Source organism: Onychostoma macrolepis, chromosome 20 (genome assembly GCF_012432095.1).
Source record: "Onychostoma macrolepis isolate SWU-2019 chromosome 20, ASM1243209v1, whole genome shotgun sequence".
Lineage (NCBI taxonomy): Eukaryota > Metazoa > Chordata > Actinopteri > Cypriniformes > Cyprinidae > Onychostoma > Onychostoma macrolepis.
This window is the reverse complement of record NC_081174.1, coordinates 29,157,143-29,177,488: the sequence shown is the minus strand read 5'-3', so window position 1 is coordinate 29,177,488 and position 20,346 is coordinate 29,157,143. Positions and strand designations below refer to the sequence as shown.

Here is a 20,346-nt window from a genome sequence, read left to right as displayed (position 1 = left end):
ATATTTCAGTTGCTTCTGAAATGTTTCAAAATGTTATCAGGGGGTGTCTGCTCCCTAGATAGCTCGATCTCTTTCAAGGTATCAATCAAATCAAATTCGATCTCCCTATCCATTATTGCTAACTAACACTGGAATGTGCTTGTCACCCAAGAAAGCTTGTCAAGCAAACCCTTTAAACAGTGGCACAAACTGACCAGTCCCCTCACGTTTAACCTGTTATAAAATCGAATAATGTGTGACCAGGCTTAGGCTATAACCTTCCTATCCTTGCCTACCAAAACCTACTAAATCGAGCACCAACTGTAAGGAATAGTTGTCAGCATAATACAATTATTTGCATTTTACATTTGTCAATATTAAACAGTTTTTAATATTAGGGGAAAAAATGAATGAGTTAAAAAAGAATATAAATTAAAGACTTAAGTTAATTTTGTTTTATTTATTAGTATAAAAATTAAAATGAATAATTGAAAAAAAAAAAAAAACTTTGCAAAGACTTTACTTTTGTGAATGGCCACCCTATTTATTTTATTTTATATTAAACTATATATTTATTTTAATTTTATTATATTTAATTTAGATTTTAGCTTTTTTTGCATAAATAAATGACAATTTAATCCCTTTATAAACAGGTTAAAATCTGTCCTTTTCAGAAACAGAGTGTTAGTCTGCATAAATGCAAACACAAAATGCACTTACTATGGCAAACACATGGTTAATACAAATGTGATCTCATATTTCTCTTTGCCTTTTTTTCAGCACGGAACGGATGTGCAGTCATCTCGCTCCACGGCAACACGAATCCCCATGTCAAAAGGTATGAAAACAGGGAAAGCGGTCTTGTCCACGACGTCACGCTCTGAGAGCCAGTCTATGAAAATTGAACTGAGGAAATCTGCAGTTTGCAGCTCTGCAGCCGGAGCCGGAGGAAAGAGCTGAGATTGGCTCGTGTTAAAGTGGCACTGGAATTTAATCTAAGCACTACAGAACTGAATGAAATCTGAACAAAAGTGTTGAAATATTAAACAAAGAAATCATTGGCACTGGGGCCTCCCATTTCTAGATTGAGAAACATTATTGTAATATTGTAAATACTGTATGTCAAATCAGCCTTTATGAATTGTACAGACATTTATAATTAGATCTCAGACGGTTGGAATGTGTGCATGTGTGTTTTGTGCTAAAACATCTGAACTAACCCTTCACCATTTCTTTTAGTATTTATTTTCCTATTACCATTTCACTAAGGTTTTATTCTGTAAAACTGCTTGTGGAGGTTTCCAGGGGGGTGCAAATGTATTGTATTAAATGTCGCTGAACGAATTTTGTGATTTCACTAAATAAATATTTTTCTGTCTTCAGAATACATAGAAACACTCTTTTTTATTTTGGGTTTATTGATTATTTATATATTGATATTTGATAGGGAATGTTAGGAAGAAAATGGGGGAATAAATATTATTTATTATTATGGATTATGTTCTGTGTATCTATGTCCAGTATAATGGCATTGAACTAGTCAGGAAACCTCCATAAATTGTGAATAACATTTTAAACCATATTGACATTAGTTTAAGCATGTTCAGCGGATAAACTGATATTCATGATTCACCCATTTTGGATACAAAATATTCTGACAGTGAAGGAATTTTATATTATTCCTAAAAATGATTCCAATGCCTTTTGTTTCCTTGCAATTCAGCAACACATTCTGAATCAATTTTGATCAATGACACTTTTGTTTTGAACGGAACAGCTGATATAAATATTTATAAATACAAGCATCACATTTCTGCTTCTAAACTTTCCCAAATGTCTCACCCCATCGAAGTCTATTACTGTAAACATGGTTTTTACTTCTTTGGTTTTAACTGAGGGGAAGGGTCTAAATTGGTAAACAACATTATTTTACAGATTGAACCTGCATTGAACCCAGAATATTTATACAATGAAGGTTTTGACACACATTTGTGACTTGTATTGCAAAGGAGAAAAAGCTACTAAGCAAGTTTACTTAGAAAATGGTCAGTTGTTTTTTTTAGCATCTTAAAGGAATTAAAGCTTGTTGAAAATCTACTCAGGCCATCCAAGATGTAGAGGAGTTTGTTTCTTCGTGGGAACAGATTTGGAGAAATGTAGCACTACTGTACATCACTTGCTCAGCAATGGATCCTCTGCAGTGAATGGGTGCCGTCAGAATGAGAGTCCAAACAGCTGATAAAAACATCACAATAATCCACAAGTAATCCACACCACTCCATCAATTAATGTCTTGTGAAGCCAAAAGCTGTGCATTTGTAGGGGAAAAAATCCATAATTTACGCATTTTGAAAAGTAAAATTTTCATTTCCTTCAGTGAAAAGCCAATCCTCTGTTGTCTCTCACATCAAAATCTACCCACAAAACCATTTTGGACTGTTTTTGCTTGTAAACTGTGTTTGATCATTGCATATTTCTCTCCTGATTCAGACGACTTTGCTGGAGGAACAATATTATGGATGGAGGACTCGTATTTTAGTTGGAAGCAAGTGTTTGAAGATAAAAACATCTTAATGATGGATTTGTTTCTTTTAAATATGCAGCTTTTCACTTCACAATATGTTAATTGATGGACTGGAGTGGTGTGGATTACTTGTGGATTATTGTGATGTTTTTATCAGCTGTTTGGACTCTCATTCTGACGGCACCCATTCACTGTAGAGGATCCATTGGTGAGCAAGTGATGGGATGATACATTTCTCCAAATCTGATGAAGAAACAATCTCATCTACATCTTGGATGACCTGAGGGTGAGTAGATTTTCAGTAGATTTTTTAGGTGAACTACTCCTTTAGGACATCTCTATGTCGTGTTATTCTGGGGATGTTTCTTTGCCATCAGAGTTTAGTGCTCTATCCAGGCCATCTGGGAGCCAGAGAACGCTGTTATGAGAAATAAGAAACAACAGCTGGAGATCTGGAGTCCCGTTTAACATCCTGATTGTGTCCTTCTGCCTGATACAAACTCGGCAATTACACAAATAAAGACAGGGCTTTTAATTGATCTGTTTAGCATTAAAGGAACCATTTGCCCAAAAACGAAAATTATGTCATCATTTACTCACCCTCATGCTGTGTGACCTTCTTTCCTCCGTGATGTTTTGCAGAAGGTCCAGAATGATCTTTTTCATCTGAGGCCTGGTGCTGTTGAGCTCCAAAAAAGCTCTCAAATCACATTCAAATGTGCTTTCAATTCATTTAAATGACATTAGCAACAGAAGAATGAAAGTCAAATGGGTTTGGAACGACATGAGGGTGAGTAAACAATGACAACGTTTTTATTTTTAGGTGAACTTTAAAGCTTTTGTCTTTCTCGTGAGTTTTCTCGTGTCACTATGAAGGGCTTTTTAAATCAATTAATTCCTTTTTCACCACAGCTGACAAACTGACAGTGTTCATTTTATAATCCATCCATGCGCATTAACAGGCTTTGGCAGCTCGCTGATTACATCACTCGTGAGATAAAGCTCGCTGGATTCAACGGCGCGCTGCGATTCCCAGAAAACCATCGTAAAATTGCTCTGATATTTTCACCATCCATGAACTTGGCCGCTCAAAAGCGCTTAACATGAATGTGAAACTGATTCTTTCCATGCAGCAAGCCGTGGGTTTCGGATGATTGCAGTGTTTTCTCGGTAAGCTCACTTTCCCTGTTTTCATCCACAGAGAATGTTGTGCTCCAAGTGAATCGAGAGCCGCGCTGAGGCTGTTTCAGATCCGGTCCATGACATGCCTGACTGAGAGGTCTACACCCGCCCTGCATCCACATGCACCAATAGAACGAGGGGCGAACCTGTCAAAGCCGGTTCAAGCACAAGGATCTGTAGTGATGCACCAAGACAGTCAGACGGCAGACTGATGAACCCTGGATGCCAGAGAGTAAAGAAGGAGATGAAAAGTGTAGAACATGAAAAGTTGCAGCATGTGAGAAGGAGAGAAACCGATATAGGATGTTTTTTTACATGTAGTCCTACTTTGAGAAATGCTTCAGAAAAGTCAACAGGAAATCATTGACCCCATTTACTTTCATGCTGTGTTCGGGTGATTTTGACCCATGAGAGGTTCATTTGATCTCATTGGGCTAAAACTTTCTGACTTTACTCACACTGGGTGTAACGAGTTCCCAAAATGTTTTTAAAACGTTTTTAGGACCTTGTTATACTATATGTGTTGAACAAAAAGTTATGCTGTTATTACCAAATCTTACTTAAATTGATTCAGTCTTTATCAACTTGTTTTCTTTCAATTAGAACAGGTTTTGTATTTCTTTTTGGAACTGATTGATCGTAGGCCTCATTGATCTGAGCTCATGCACCTGAGTAAAGTTTCTGAGTAAACATTGCCAAAATTATCCACATATAATTTTTCTTCTTTTTTTTTTTTCATTTAAAAATGAGCTGAAATCAGCGAAGCCTTGATCAATCAGTCAGTTCCAAAAAGAAATAGGCCTACAAAAGCTGTTCTAATTGAAAGACCAAAAGAGAATAGCTGACCAAAAGACTGAATCCGAGATTTGGTGATAATATAACATAATAAGAGATTTACAAGCAATTTTAAAAGGCCAGGAACCACCAAATTAGGGATTAAATGATTTTCAGCACAACACAAGGGTTAATAGGCTACACGTTCTGGGTCTTATTGCAAACGATTCATAAGTTTGTCATTTGTACGTTTTTTTCGGTCCCACTTTATATTAGGTGGCCTTAACTACTATGTACTTACATTTAAATGAATCATTTGGTACAATGCACTTATTGTGTACATATATGTCATTACATTGTACTTATATTTGAAAAAATACCCATCCCTTACACCCTTAAACCTACCCATACCACCAAACCTGTCCCTAACCTTACCCGTATCCCATCTCAATAGCAGCAATAGTGTTTTGCAATACAGTATGAACACAATAAGTACATTGTACTTATTTTTATTTTTTTTAATGTAAGTACATAGTAGTTAAGGCCACCTAATATAAAGTGTGACCTTTTTTTCTTGTTAAATATTCTGTTTCACCTGGAAATGTGTTGCATTATGCATAAATTGGGTCGTGTAAGCAAGTTCATGTTGACTTCAAGCACTGGTCCAACTTTATGTTGTTTGCTTTGGAAAGGACTGGTTAAAGCGTCATACTGCTGAGAGCGGTTTATTGATCATTTATCAGTCTCTGCTAGTATTTAATGGTGGCATTGATGTGTTAAAAGAATGAGAGAGGGTCAGTTGGGGAAAAGGTGCATGATACTGAATGTTTAGTTTAGAGAATAAAGGTACTCATCATCACCCCACAGAATTGTAATCCACAAAGTCCTTATAATCAACAACTGTATTTCATTTCATTTATGACCTCTGTGAATGCAGTATGAGCTCACTGAACTGAAGTGTGTGTCTGTCCTGCATATAAAATGAGAAATTCACCCAATAAAGACATTTATAAAGCTCATGACTTTCTGGTTCACTGGAAGTGTTATAATCTGCACCACACACTTTTAAAGTTTAGGGACAAATACACATTTGCATGGGCATGTAGTGCAACCATGATTGTACAAAATGGTGTTTTAATGCAATCTATCTATCTATCTATCTATCTATCTATCTATCTATCTATCTATCTATCTATCTATCTATCTATCTATCTATCTATCTATCTATCTATCTATCTATCATCTATCTATCTATCTATCTATCTGTGGTTGATTATTTTGTGGTTATGAATTAACTATAGTAGCCATGGTGTTGTTTACAACACATATGTGACCCTGGACCACAAAACCAGTCTTAAGTCGCTGGGGTATATTTGTAGCAATAGCCAAAAATACACTGTATGGGTCAAAATTATTGATTTTTCTTTTATGCCAAAAATCATTAGTATATTAAGTAAAGATCATATTCCATGAAGATATTTTGTAAATTTACTACTGTAAATATATCAAAACGTCGTTTTTGATTAGTAATATGCATTGCTAAGAATTCATTTGGGCAACTTTAAAGGCGATTTTCTCAATATTTAGATTTTTTTGCTCCCTCAGATTCCAGATTTTCAAATAGTCGTATCTCAGCCAAATATTGTCCGATCCTAACAAACCATACATCAATGGAAAGCTTATTTATTCAGCTTTTGAAAAATTGACACTTAAGACTGGTTTTGTGGTCCAGGGTCACATATTTTTAACCATGGTTAATTTTCTTAAGGGATGTGTTGCCAGATTTAAAAAAAAGTAATACATTTACACTTTAAGAGGACATTTAGGATTAATATACAGTTTTGATTGCTTTAGGAAGAACAGCCCTGCTAAAAACAAACAAAAAAACAATAGAAGCCCAATAGAAACCATCACAGAAATTCTAATGGTTTCCATTAAAATACCATTATAAACCATTAGCTTTTTCCAGTAAAACCATTACAAAATTCCTTTTTGTAGTGTGTTTTGGGCATTTTTCCAATAGGATTTAACATCCCACCAATAGAATCCATCACATACCAGTAGACACCATTATAGTTTCCATTAAAACCATTACATTTTCTATTGTGTTTTGGGCAGGGCTCTATTGGTTTTTTCAGCAGGGAGAGCTTTGAATAGTTTCCATATATGGTCTATGTCCCCAGTCCACCAATGTCAAAATCAAACCTACGCCCTCGCTACCTGCTAACTTCCCTCGAGCATTATGATTTGTATTTTTCATCATGTGACTTGTGTTTTATCAGTGTTTGAAGTTGCAGTTGCTCTCCTGAACAGCAAGTGGAGACGTTTCTCTTCTTTACGCCGCTTCGCTTTTCCTCTCTGTCTCGTGACTTCAGTCACTCACACTGAAAATGTTTCGACACTTTCTGGTAATTATTAAAACTGGTCTGTTTTGGTTTAAGATTGATAATGTATGGTGGTTTATAAATCATTCATCATGCGTTAGCTTTGGTTTCGCATCAGATGTTCCGGTTATTAATCTAAGTTAGGTGTTTGAAGTGAAACGCGGGAGTCATGAGGAGTTTGACGTTTTGCACGTCTACAATCAATTAAATCATGATGATATATTTCAGTAAGTTAAATAGCCCAGATAGCAGATTTTTGTTGGTTTAGTTCTGCTGTTGTTTGTGTTCATTTAAGGGCTGTTAATTGTAATATAATGTTTTGTCTGATTTATATTTCCTCATTCTGGTCACATCAGTAAACACTGCGGACTTTGGAGTGTTTGGAATTTGGTCACACTTAAGATTCATGAAACATTTGTGTGAACTTGATACGACTGACTTTATACGTCCATTAAAAGTCACCCAAACAACAGCTGATTCGAAATCACTGAGCAAAAGTGAGAGTCAGTGAAGAGAAAGATCCTGCATTTGAGTCTCGCGGATACAAACATTTGATCTAATGAATGCTTTCTGGGTTCTGTGAGCATAACAGATGAAAAGTCATAGTAAATGAAGATAAAGGTCTCAGACTGTAGAAGGGAAAAACAAGTGTGATGTTGGCATTAGATCTGTGATTCACTTATATTATATGGACTTTTCTGTTTGATATTTATTTTTATTTTTTTTCTGTTGACATAAGTCTGTGAACTGGCTGTTGTCAGTATTACTCAGTTTATTTTTGAGATTACTGACAGCAAATCAACGTATTTGAATGATTTCTGAAGGATCCTGACATTGAAGACTGGAGTAATGATGCTGAAAATTCAGCTTTGCATCAGAGAAATAAATGACTTTTTAAAATAAATTAAAACAGAAAAAGATTGTTTTAAATTGTAATGTTTTACATTATTACGGTTTGTACTGTATTGTATTTTTAATCAAATAAATTCAGTCTTGGTGAGCAGAAGAGACTTCCTTCAAAAAAAATAAAAATAATAATAATAACTGACCCGAAACTTGTGAATGGTATGAAGTAATTAGACCAAATGATACATGCATTAAATTGCTGGAACAAATATTTTCTAAATTATTTAATACAAATTAATGATGTATAACACTGTAAATCTGTATACTTTGAAAATAATGTTATGAAATAATTATTTTAAGATTTCACATTTGGTTGTGCATTTTTTTTTTTTTTTTTTTGTCTTGACAGTACTCTATATATTTATATGTATATTTTTAAACTGTGTTCTCCATGAGACTCTGCAGCAGGTTTCCAGACGGCAGATCTCCAGCACCGTCCGCAGGCAGCTGGTCAACAAGGTGCCAGACAAACAGAAACTCTTTCAGGTATGGATGCCACTTTTCTGTAATATATTATGTTTTATGTAATCTAGCAAATGACAAACTAATGTTCTTGACCCCTGATATCTTTACTAATCATCTGCATTCTCTCAAAAAGGCATATATTGTGCTCAGTGCATATTGTTGCTGAGTTCACACGTTTGTGTGTGTGTGTGTTTTTTTTTTTTTTGTTGGTGCTTATCAAAATGTTGATTTATGTTTCATATTTAGGAGGCTAATGGGATGCCAGTTCATCTGAAGGGAGGAGTCGGTGATGCTGTTCTTTACCGTGCAACTATGGGTCTCACAGTGCTAGGTATGTTACTGCACTACATGGTTACGTCCTACCACATGTCTATATATGGCAGATTCTCCTTTGTACAAGCTGATTAATTTGACATGATGTTTAATACGTGCCTTGGCCAGCACAGATATTTAATTGAGTTAATAATCATAATAAGCTCTAATTGCTGATCATTCATGTGTCTCTTTTCAGGAACTGCATTTGTCATATTTGAACTAGTAAAGGCAGCTCTCCCTCAGAAGGACTGATGTCAGCTCCTGCCCTCATTTCTGTGGGAATGGGACGTTATGAGTGTTTCACACAGTATATTTATTTAATGTGAAAGGTAAAAGGGACCAACGTGATTTGAATTAAATAAACTGTGCCTATCATAAACAGAGAGATCCTGATTGTTTTACTTTGCTCAATGAAAAGGTTTTTAAAAAATTAAAAGGAACATTTTTTGGCATTGCGCATTCATTTTCTTCATGCAAAGGAAAAAAATCTATATTTTGCATAAAGAAAATTAATGCACAGTGCATCCTAAAGTAGCAATTTTCTGTATGCAGAAAGTTTTTTTTTTCTAGATATTGATGTGGTTTAGTTGTTAGTCTTCTGATTGTAGGCAAGTGAATAATATTTTAATTATGTGATAATATTCTTATAAAGCATATGAAGACAACAAACAGCTAAACTATGTTTTTCCTTCTGAAAGTGTACGTAATGTCTGAAGTTAGTGTTAATTGATGAAGGGTGTTTGTGACTCACGACGCAGCATGTTTTTGATACTGTCTGTTTTTTGGATGTCTTCATCGGTTCCCAAGAAACAAACAGCAATGTGCGCTTCCTTTTTGTACTTCAAAACAATGTGTTTTCAAGGCATATGAAATAGTTTCCAAATGCGTGCGTATACATCAGAGAAATGTTTTCCCCCGCTAGAGGTTTAAATTTACAGGAACGATTGATCATTTGAGCTCAGTATAGCCCGCCTCGGCATTAGTGGTCTATACAGTTGAGTTCATATGGAAATTTATCCCATGCGTTACGAACAATATGTCCTTTGTGTCCCGATAACAAATGAAGTTGGAACAGGCATGCAAATAATTGCATGCTAATTACAAAACTATAAAGCACAGATCATTAATTTTGCAAGCAATCTATAAGGAGCATTAGAAGTTCAAGCTTTCCGTCGATGAATAGGTCTGTTAGATGTTTCTCTCTAACAATGGGAATTATGAGATAATGATCGAATTAGAAGCAGTCCTGAACTCGGCTGAAAAAACTAATAAACTTTATGATCAAAAACCAAACTCTGCCCTGACTCCCAGTTGGCACCCATGTGTTTCTAAATGGCTAAATATTTATTCATCAGATGGGTAACAGAAAACTCTTCTTTTATGACTTAATAATGAGATCAATGGTGTAGTTGGCGGAGGAAATAGCTTTTTGATGAATATGTTGTGTTGAACATCTCTGTCCGCTTTGTGTGTTTCCCGATTTGACCACTAGAGGGCTACATATTCAAATAAATGAAAATGCCTCGTTAAAAAACTGATCTACAGGCTCAAATTCAACTGTCATCGGTACAGATACTGCGATGGTATTTTCCCAATAATAATAATAGTAAAAATGTAAAAAATTTTGGTTCAAAAATTTGCTTTTGTGTTAGTGTATTTGACAGATTTTCTAATATCTGTGTTTTGGAGTTTTTTTATTTATTTTTATTTTTTTATAGCTTATCCAGTCTAGCCTAGTTAATATCACAGAGATAGAGAGAAAAAAACGTATTAAAATGTTATTTAACAAGTTTAACTAACCACAAAAGTCAGTCTTGTCAAAAGCAGTGACGTTGGCTTGAGGATGTTACCATAGCAACCGCTCGAGCGATTTCAGTTAGGACCGTTGGACGATACATCGTAAACAAGTATAATGACTTATTAAGACATAGCCTATGTATTTACATGTCGAAATTGTAAAAAAAAAAGAAACTTTAGTGTAATTTTTTTTTGTTTTGCTGAAGTTGTGGTTGGGTTACCTGTGTAAGTGTGTGTGGAACAGCGTAAAATAATTTTCGTTGCTGCGCGCCTCAGATTGCGCTCTAAAAATGACCGACAGACATTCATTTGAAAAGGTTCTCCCACCTGAAAAATCATCGTTTAATTACTTTAATGGTTATTTACAACACCCTAACATTGTAATTGAGTTGTTTCATCGTCTGTGTGTCCGCAAAAGCTATATAAATAGTCACGAAGAATTAGCGATTCCTTTTGAATGTCGTCAGGAGAATGTCTTCCATAGTAATCCCCGCTGAAACCCGAAACATCGATGAGAGACATGCAGCAGGAATGCCGAAAATATGCGCGACTTTCCAAAAGCGCATCCCAACACATCCATCACACAGGCGCGTGACGTCAGAGCTCCGGGTCCGGGATCAGCCCCCTGTTAAGAAGCACATTCTAGTCTGAAATCCCGTGCATTTGGAAACAGCCGTCCCGAGCTGTGGGGTGATCAGACCCTCTTCATTTCCATCTCCATCACTACAGCATCACGGAGAACCTCTGCCTTTCTGAACAGCTTTAAAACCCCTTTGCGTTTGGGCGAAATTCCCACCTTCATTCACCAGTTTTGTGATGTATTGAAAGTTTTTGGAAACTTTGGGGAGTTTGGTAAGTCTTCATGTGGAGTTTTTTTTTTTTTTCGTTTATTGATAAACCTTTTTATACATATTTATGAATGAAGATGTTATTGCGCTTAAATATGAGACATAGTAGATAAATATTATGTGAAATGATGAATGCGAGCACACTGATCCATTTTCAGCAGCTCTGATGACTTTTTTCCATAGACGTTTGTATGGTGATTTCATTTTTTCCACCACTCTGTCATTGTGTTCTTCTAAAGTAGTTTGGGATGATACAGGTTTATTTAGTTTTTTTTGGGAAATCTAGACCACTTGTAAGATTCATAAAACCTCTAGGACTTCCTTTACTGAGCATTTTTACGTTTATTTACCTAATTCTTAAATAATACAGGTAAAGTGGGACTACTGGTAAAGTTCCTTTCTCTGTTCAGTGTGAAAGTGTTAAATAAATATGATTAAGGGTTTCTGTGATGTGCTAAGTCTGTCTGGCATCATATTTTAAAATAACGGTAATAACAAATTATCAAAAAGTTTCCCACTTGACCTGTTTTCACCATATGAAGAGGTTTTTGAGACTTACGTTTGATTTTTCATTCAACTTTACTTGATTTCTTATGCTATTACAACACCAAAGCCAAGATATATTATAGGCACAGTTTATTGTTAAAGGTTTCACTCACACTTTTCATGTCCTTTCACCTATTTTATTTGTTGAATTACTCTTTTGCCCTAGTTGGTCCAAAATGGTTCTGCAGTGTGACAAATGCCTTTTTTAAAGTGCAGATGTAGTCTGTCGATTAATATGGGGTCATGTATAATGACTCAAAATTTTGGGTAAAGTAGTTTTAGATTAAGTACATCTCATCACACTTTTTGAAATTAGTTTTGCAGAGTGAAAACTAATTATTGAGTAATAACAATAATGTACAACATGTACCTATTGTGCACATTTTTTTGTGAGCTGCTTTTTCTTACATTGGTAATTATGTAAAGTAACATGCAATATATGTAACACAGAACCCAAGCACATTGCCAAAGTTTAGGGGCAGAGTGGTGATTTGCTCTCAGCATGGATATCAGGATGTAAAGTCTGAATTTTTCCAGGCACAACAGGGGGCGCAGGAACCCTGCAGAAAAGGTTTTTCCACCCCTGATGTGTAGGATCCTAAATCAGGCAAATTTCCAGACAATTGCATACAGTCTATGAACTCACAGTTTCCAACGTTAAACAGATGAATCAGCAGATTACATAAAGCATATGCAGTTTATAATTGTTTTTCTGTACGGAATGTTTTTCTAAGACCCACAGTGAGTTATTTTACTTAGTGTCCTTGTTTTATGAAAATATTTGGACCATGGAAAACCAATTTTTTCTCTCTTGACCAGAGAAACAGCTGGAATTTTTAATAAAAAAAATAATAATTAAAATCAGATTTGAATGAGATCTTTTGCAGTGAACTGTGCTGGAGTGGAGTGTATATTCTTTTTTTTTTTTTTGGATTGATTTATGAACAAAGTATGTGTGTAATTTGGTTGATTTTTCAGATTGATTGATGTTCTGCTGATACTGGGGTGAAGATGTTGGTCACGCGTTTGGCAGCGGCCGCTCTCCTAACACTCTCAGTACTGACATCAGTGAGAGCTCAAGGTAAAAAAAGCCTACAAATCTCTTCCTATTCACCCTGGTAAATTAAAAATAAAACAGTTTAGATCATAGTTTTTTATTAGTATTTTAAAATATATAAATATTAACTGTACAATAACAATTGTCTGTTTTGATGTGTTCATTATTTTTAATTTTCATTTCATATGTCCATAAAAATGAACAAAAATATAGGAGAAAAATTGGTTAAATTCACGTCAATTTATTCACAATAATGTGAATAATAATGTTGCATTTCGATGTGTAATGTCTCTGTTTAGACACTAGGGCAGACACTAGGGTTGGGCGATGTCTACCAAATTGGCATCTGACGTTGTCTACAGTGAAACATTGTGATGGACGATGACATCGGGGGTGGGGGGTAGGGGGGTAGGGGTAGGGTGTGCCCGAAGTGTGAATCCGTATGCAGAAAGGCACGTAAAACAAATAATGCATTCTACGGATGCCACTAAAGGGACGTTAGCCGCTAGCTAGCGGTTGCCCCTTACATTACAGCACATGAAAGTTACTTACCACATACACAGAGTAAGGAGAGATGACTGATAGGACAATGGCGAATGATTTGCAGATACTGAGCACCACTGACAAATATCTAATCTTGTGAAATGTGTTGGTAAGTATTGCCACTCAAGTAATATGTGATCGCGAATCTCGAAAGTGAAAGTGAAAGTGAAATGAGAGCGCACATTCGAAAGCGGTTTCAATGACCTGCATATTAGTAGCGCCTCCCTGATGCCCGCAATTTATATACAGTATAATTACCCAACGATTTTATTGCGAGAGAAAGTATTAAAATATTATTTTTAATCCTCCCATTTCGTAGGCTATTTATTCCCTTTAGGGGTTCCATAGTACACTTAATTTCCTTTCTTAACACGGTATTGGGATGTGGCGGATTGCGGAAGAGGGGGTGGGTATCACGATGTTGGCTCAACATCGTGATGTCTGTCAGTGCATCGTCTATCGGCCCAACCCTAGCAGACACTGATCGAGGACTTTTACTGTCCTTAAAGATTATTTTTGATCATTTGATGGTGTTTGTGCTAGTGGAAATGGAAATGCATGACAGCACAGGATATTTAATTACACCTAACTGTGTTTTTCAGCAACTAATTCTTCAGAAATATCCACTTTAATGTTTTTCAATTATAGGGTAGAACATACTGTTTAAGGCCAAATCCAGCAAAGGTTAAGTATTGAATAGGACTTGGTTTTAAATATTTTCCGTATGCAACTTAGGACCCATGATCAGCTGCAGGATACCAGACATCTCAGCCAAACAGATTCACATTCAACTTTTTCCTCCAGTAAAACACTTTTTCATGTATTTTAGTATTTATGTGTTTCGGTAACTGAGCTTTTGGTTGGTTTGAACAGTCTTTAAAGCAGTAAAACTGTGATTTAACCATTTCAAATCACTGAATAAACGGCAGGGCATTAAATCGCAGTGTTCAGTGGAAAGTATAGTGGAACATTTTACAGCTTCTATTTGAAAAAAATAAAATAAAATAAATTCTTAACGTTGAGGCCAAGTTTCCCTTCTCCACTTTCTGCACTCTTAGGGAACAAAAAGACAAAATATGAGTGCTTTTTTTTTCTCTCTCGTGTTACTTCTCAATACTGCGTTATGGAAAAATAAGAAAAGCCTTTGTTTAAACATGTTCCACTAACATAAAATATGACAGCCAGACAAATAGGCCTACCTTAACCAACACTATCACTTTCTTATTTGACATGGTTATTATTAGATGATCAGCACAGCAAACTAAATGTTGTTAACTGATGCTCCAAAGAGCTTGAATTGTTCAAAAGTAGAGGAATTTTGGTTGCACCAAATCTGGTTTGGGTCGGAAGGACCCAAAAGTAAAAAAAAAAAAAAAGAACGGGTGATGAACAAGTGGTGTGTGTCTGATTGTGGATGTGTGCGATAGCGATTATGTTGGACCTATTTGGAGTCAGAAATGGAACCGATTGTGACATCTGGTCAGCCAGGTTGGTAAATCTTGATTTTGGTGAACCTGTTCCCAGTCAAGCTTAAGCCCTGGTCAAAATTTGACCAGAGCCACGGCTTCACAAAATATTTTATTGTGATATTCCAACATGCACATGACCCATATGTTCCACACAGATACTGGCCTTCCAAACTACCACACAAAATACCACAAGAATATCACTTTAAAATATTTCAAAGTCCTCTACATGTGCGTCTTGTACATGAAGTACTTTAAGTCCCACAAGTTGTTGCAGACAACTTTTCATGTACAAGTGCATGAGTCCTCTAGTTCATCTAGACTGGTGCGTCCCATATTACATAACCTCTTTTTGTTTATATATTCACTTGTTTGTCACTATCCTTTATCTTTATATTTCATTAAAGGTTGTCATTCTGCACCCTTTTAAGTGGTTTGCAATGGAAAGTGACTACATTAATGCAACTGCACACAAAATGTCCATTCAAGTCCATTGTACAATCAACACTTCTTGTCTCTATGTGACGACAGCTATTCAGACAGTTCAACGCAGCATGTCTGGCTGTGTTGGACTGACTGCAATGAATGCATGCACGTCACAAGTTATAGCCCCCGTGTAATGTTTTGTCGAGTTCTTTGTGGAACGCGCTTTACATGTCTATGCTTGAGTAGTCAATGGCCCTTCGGTCAGACAGCTCAAACAGATGTCATTTTGACCCAAAATGGCCGCCGTCCACTTTGTTCCATGTTGCCTTGAGTCCTTCTCCAACAGTGCACTTCGTCCATAAACCTGTGTGCTCCTCTCATAAATACAGATTTTGGAATGGTTTCTTGGAAATAACTTGATTCACCTCCTCTTTCCACAGTAACGCCTCCGTCAGACTTAAGGTTTAAGATTTTAAATGAAAACACAGTGCAAATGATATGGAAGCAACCACTGTCAAGAATTGAGGGCTTAAGAGTCGTAGTGACATCGGATGCAGGTGGGTGAAAATGTGAAAGCACCATACATGTTGAAATTGTAACGCCTGCATGAAACATTTGCAAATGATTTTACTTCTGTGACGTTTCAAAATGAAATTGTATATTCAACAAGGGAAAATAAATGACAGAGCAAATTTTTCCCAATTGGCAATGGATTGGATTCTGAAAAAGTTGGCAGTCCATACCAGAAAAAAAATAGTAGTATGAAAGTAGCTTTTGACTTCATGTTCATGATAGTCAAAGATAGTGCTAAGGGTTGTTCAGACCTGTAATGGTCGTCTCATGAACTACTGCCATTGTGCCCTTGAGCAAACACTTATCCTCAGGTTGCTCGAGGGGAACTGTCCCTGTAGTAGGTGTACTGTATGTTGATTAAGATAAGAAAGCATCTGGTAAACGACAAGTTATCTTTAAACTCACTGCCACAGGCAACTCTTGGGAAATGTGTTCTGGCGTGCCCTTCAAAAATGATTTAACATGGACTGTTACTCATCGCTTGTCTTGGGAAGTCATTAATTTTTCTCTAATCCAGCTCTTGTGTGTCTAGACTAGATTTATCTACTTATAAATTAAGGTTGGCTAGATGTTATCTTCATGTAGTTTGTATATCATGATATGACGCTTAAACATTGTGAATGTTCCCTAATGTTCTCTATAGAAGAGCCTATTAAGGAATTCACACTTCCTCCATCCGCAACCAAAACCTCCATCAGGGATTTGACCCCCGATGTGGATTATGTTGTTACGATAATTTCATATTCTGGATCGGAGGAGAGTATACCAATCTCTGGTCAAATTACAAGTAAGTGGCAAGCCACTATTTTTTCTTGAGTGTGTCATGTTGATGGTTCGCACTGAAAGTGAATTTATTTTTGTTCTTGGTTTATTTGGAAAAATATACTGTACACTTATATATTTAGTTGATTAGAAATGGTTTCTTGGGATTGCAATCTCTATAAAATAGTAAAATATCCTTATACAGTAATTAGAAATGACTGGAGAAGGCATGGAAATTCATTGGCCGAAAGGAACCCTTTTAATGGAAGCAATTCATTTTCTTCAATATTTATTGATTTTTTTGTTTCTGTTTTAGTCCAATCGAGTGGTTTTGAAGGAGGTACCAGGAAGCCTCAGGTCTCCGATGCAGTCAGTAAGTACACACCTCCAGGCTCTTTCCATTGCTATGCGATTGTTGCATTTTATTGGGAGTTTCCATATTAGTCAGTACGCAAATGTGTATATGTCTTTGTTTCTTTCCAAATTTATGACTCCTGATAACAATTTAGCTTGTTAGTCAGCATTAACTTTTCCAGACATGATAAACTGAGCCAGCTTTTCCAGCATGGCTTTTGGGTGAGAGTTCGTAAGTGGCCCCTTTGCGCCTGATTTGAAATAAAAAAACTTGAACCTCTCGCAATGCAGAAAGTGGAAAGCATTACAGCTCCGCTCTTTACAAGAGTGCTGTGACCTCGTCCTCCAGATGAAGGTGAACAGCTTTACTTTTCCTTTCCTACATTGAGCAGAAGTGGAAAATCCAACCAACCCCCCCCACCCTGAATACCAGAACAGTTAGTTAGCATGCCTTCTGCAGACGACTCTCTAACAAAACCCATTCTCAATGCTCCAGTGCTTTTCCCTTCTGCTGGCGCAAGTGGAAAATCAGTGAATCTAATTACGTAATTAAGGAAGGCAAGATACGATATGTCAACAACTTCCTGTCCTGTCTGCCATAAAGGCCTGGCAACATCTTACCAAAGATGTAGCCGACACAGTCCGTTCAAGGGCAGAAAATTCCACAAATTGTGGTTGAGGGCAAGTATGATTAAATGATGAGGAATTTTTCCAAACCGTGTGGAGGAATGGAGTTCATTTATGGAGTTCAAGAGAGAGGGAAGGACAAGTAATGACTCGCCTAATAACATTACGAATAGAGACACACTCAACCCATATGTCAGTGAAGGAATGAGTTGTAATGAGTGTATATTGCATAATAGATAAATGTGGTGCTATGTTGTGCAGGATGTTCCCCTTCTTATTTGTATGTTTACATTTTTGTATGTTTTGATTGACACTCAAGCATACTGTATCAATGAGCACATACATTTGTATGACATACAAATCCATCGTATCTGCATGGTGTTGTGATTCTAAGAGATTTGGTCTTACTCTGATATAGAAAAAGAGGTCGGAATTTAGCGTTCTATGTAAAATGTGTCTGCCAAATCTATTAAATGGTTTATATTTTAAAAGCTTTGCATCCTTTTCAAAAGTTCATCTCCTTTTCCAAAGTCAGATCTGTTTAGAGTTTCTTACCTTCTGACTCTCCAACTCTTTTTCCCAGAATGCTCACCAAGTGCCATTGCTGACCTTGTCTTCCTGGTGGACGGCTCTTGGAGTGTTGGGCGGGAAAATTTTAAATTCATCCGCAGCTTCATAGCAGCCATGGCAAGCGCGTTTGACCTCGGAGAGGACAAGACTAGAGTGGGTGTGGTTCAGTACAGCACGGACACCAGAACTGAGTTTAACCTCAACCAGTATTTCAAAAAGGCTGAGCTGCTCAGAGCCATTAACAGTTTGCCATACAAGGGTGGCAACACTATGACAGGTACCGAATTCATTCTTATGTATTCATACTGAAACCTGCAAATAATATTACTGCTGAACAATAAAGTTACGATGCGAGTTTCAAATCTCAGTTATCCTTTGTGATTTTTGTGCAGGCGAAGCCCTGGACCACCTGCTGAAAAACATGTTCACGGAGACCACCGGTGCTCGCAAAGGATTCCCCAGAGTTGCTGTAGTTATCACAGATGGGAAATCTCAAGACCCAGTGGAGGGTTACGCCAAGAGGTTGAAGAACGCTGGAGTTGAAATCTTCACTTTGGGTATGTGGTCATTCATCACTGCAGTTTTTCATGGTCTGGATTTCTTATGCATTCTCACAGGACTGGGTAGCTTTCAAGAAATCCGTCCGCAAAGAAGAAATCCTTGAAAGGAATTCTGAGAAATAATGCATTATTTATTATTTTTATTCAGGGATCAAAGAAGCAGATGAGGAAGAGCTGAAACAAATGTCTTCAACACCCTATAGTACGCACGTGTACACGGTGCCAAACTTCGACATGATCAAAGCTGTGGAGAAATCGCTCATCACGCAGGTGTGCACCAGTGTGGATGACCAGCTCAACTCGCTGGCTAGCGGCGAGGAAGGTAAACAAACAATAACAATTGTAAATCTGCTTTAGCAGGTTTATTAAACACAACCCCGAGCATTAAACACGACCCCATTTTTCCTCTTTCTGTTTATTTGCAGTCATTGAGCCAGCGTCAAACTTGCAAGTCACAGAGGTTGCGTCCAAGTCAATGCGGGTGACGTGGGATGCATCTATAGGGGAGGTGACTGGATACAAGGTGCAGATGGTTCCCATGTTGGCTGGCAGCAAACGTCAGGAGCTGTACGTTGGGCCGACTCAGACCTCTGTGAATGTGAGAGATTTGTCCCCTGATACAGAGTATGAGATCAGCCTGTTTGCACTCAAAGGTCTGACACCCAGTGAGCCGGTTATGGCGATGGAGAAAACCCAGCCCTTAAAAGTATCGCTAGGTGAGGAAAAGTCAGCACTGTTTACCTTTCCACTGTATTCCATTGATTAAATAGCTGTTTGACCCACAGCCTTTTTTTACTTTTAGAATGTTCTCTCGGTGTGGATGTACAAGCTGACGTCGTTCTCCTGGTTGACGGTTCCTACAGTATTGGACTGACAAATTTTGCTAAAGTTCGAGCTTTCTTGGAAGTCCTGGTCAACACCTTTGACATTGGGCCAAACAAGGTTCAAATCAGCTTGGTCCAGTACAGCAGAGACCCACACACTGAGTTCTACCTGAACACCCATCATGATCTGAGCGCTGTGGTCAAAGCTGTGAGAACGTTCCCCTACCGTGGAGGCTCCACGAACACCGGCAAAGCTATGACGTACGTGAGAGAGAGGATTTTTATTCCAACCAGAGGCGCTCGTGCAAACGTACCTCGCGTTATGATTCTGATCACCGATGGGAAGTCCTCGGATGCTTTCAAAGACCCAGCGGCTAAGCTTAGGAACACGGATGTAGAGATTTTCGCAGTGGGCGTCAAAGACGCTGTCCGCTCGGAGCTGGAGGCAATTGCTAATCCTCCAGTGGAGACCCACGTGTACACCGTAGAGGACTTTGATGCTTTCCAGAGGATTTCCAATGAGCTAACCCAGTCCATCTGTCTGAGAATTGAGCAAGAGCTTCTGAACATCAAGAGAAGAAGTGAGTAGCACTAACTGCTGTTATATTTGTTGGGCTATGGGTCTGGATGTGCATAGAACCATATGTTTGGAATTCTGGTTTTGCACCAATTTGTGCTAAAGTTTAAAGGGTTAGTTGACCCAAAAATGAAAATTCTGTCACCATTTACTCACCCTCATGTTGTTGTCAAACTCATGACTTTCTTTCTTTTGTGGAACTTATTTAACAGAATGTCCAAGCTGCTCAATTCTAAACAATAAAAATAGTAAGCAGAAGCTGTCAAGCTCCAAAACTAACATGCAAG

General features: G+C 37.3%; 3 protein-coding genes across 13 annotated transcripts in view; all 3 read left to right on the top strand.

Annotated features, from left to right (window-relative positions):
• Window positions 1-5,472, top strand: part of filip1b (filamin A interacting protein 1b) — a 40,930-nt gene extending 35,458 nt beyond the window's left edge. For 2 of the 7 annotated variants that reach the window (XM_058755683.1, XM_058755682.1), the window contains exons 3-4: window positions 10-78; window positions 760-2,173. In XM_058755683.1, coding sequence (XP_058611666.1) covers window positions 10-78; window positions 760-939 — 249 coding nt within the window. In that variant the 3' untranslated portion in view covers window positions 940-2,173. Of the gene's footprint in view, window positions 1-9; window positions 79-759; window positions 2,174-3,704 lie in introns of those variants that run through there. The other 5 variants (XM_058755678.1, XM_058755677.1, XM_058755680.1 and 2 more) reach the window with 4 other exon arrangements.
• Window positions 5,473-6,738: 1,266 nt separating this feature from the next.
• LOC131527187 (cytochrome c oxidase subunit 7A2, mitochondrial) lies at window positions 6,739-8,914 on the top strand. Its single transcript, XM_058756090.1, has 4 exons — window positions 6,739-6,867; window positions 8,146-8,235; window positions 8,461-8,545; window positions 8,726-8,914. The coding sequence occupies exons 1-4, from the start codon at window positions 6,850-6,852 to the stop codon at window positions 8,779-8,781; spliced, it is 249 nt and encodes an 82-aa protein (XP_058612073.1). The 5' UTR covers window positions 6,739-6,849; the 3' UTR covers window positions 8,782-8,914.
• Window positions 8,915-10,468: 1,554 nt separating this feature from the next.
• Window positions 10,469-20,346, top strand: part of col12a1b (collagen, type XII, alpha 1b) — a 75,068-nt gene continuing 65,190 nt past the window's right edge. For 4 of the 5 annotated variants that reach the window (XM_058756251.1, XM_058756250.1, XM_058756254.1 and 1 more), the window contains exons 1-10: window positions 10,469-11,178; window positions 12,699-12,801; window positions 15,653-15,769; window positions 16,429-16,572; window positions 16,864-16,920; window positions 18,112-18,375; window positions 18,491-18,655; window positions 18,807-18,980; window positions 19,084-19,374; window positions 19,461-20,063. In XM_058756251.1, coding sequence (XP_058612234.1) covers window positions 12,732-12,801; window positions 15,653-15,769; window positions 16,429-16,572; window positions 16,864-16,920; window positions 18,112-18,375; window positions 18,491-18,655; window positions 18,807-18,980; window positions 19,084-19,374; window positions 19,461-20,063 — 1,885 coding nt within the window. In that variant the 5' untranslated portion in view covers window positions 10,469-11,178; window positions 12,699-12,731. The remainder of the gene's footprint in view (window positions 11,179-12,698; window positions 12,802-15,652; window positions 15,770-16,428; window positions 16,573-16,863; window positions 16,921-18,111; window positions 18,376-18,490; window positions 18,656-18,806; window positions 18,981-19,083; window positions 19,375-19,460; window positions 20,064-20,346) is intronic. The other variant, XM_058756252.1, reaches the window with a different exon arrangement.

Coding starts and splice junctions, on each gene's coding strand:
- LOC131527187 (XM_058756090.1), top strand. Junction 8,236..8,460: donor ACAAACAGAAACTCTTTCAG/GTATGGATGCCA, acceptor TTTCATATTTAG/GAGGCTAATGGGATGCCAGT. Junction 8,546..8,725: donor TATGGGTCTCACAGTGCTAG/GTATGTTACTGC, acceptor GTCTCTTTTCAG/GAACTGCATTTGTCATATTT.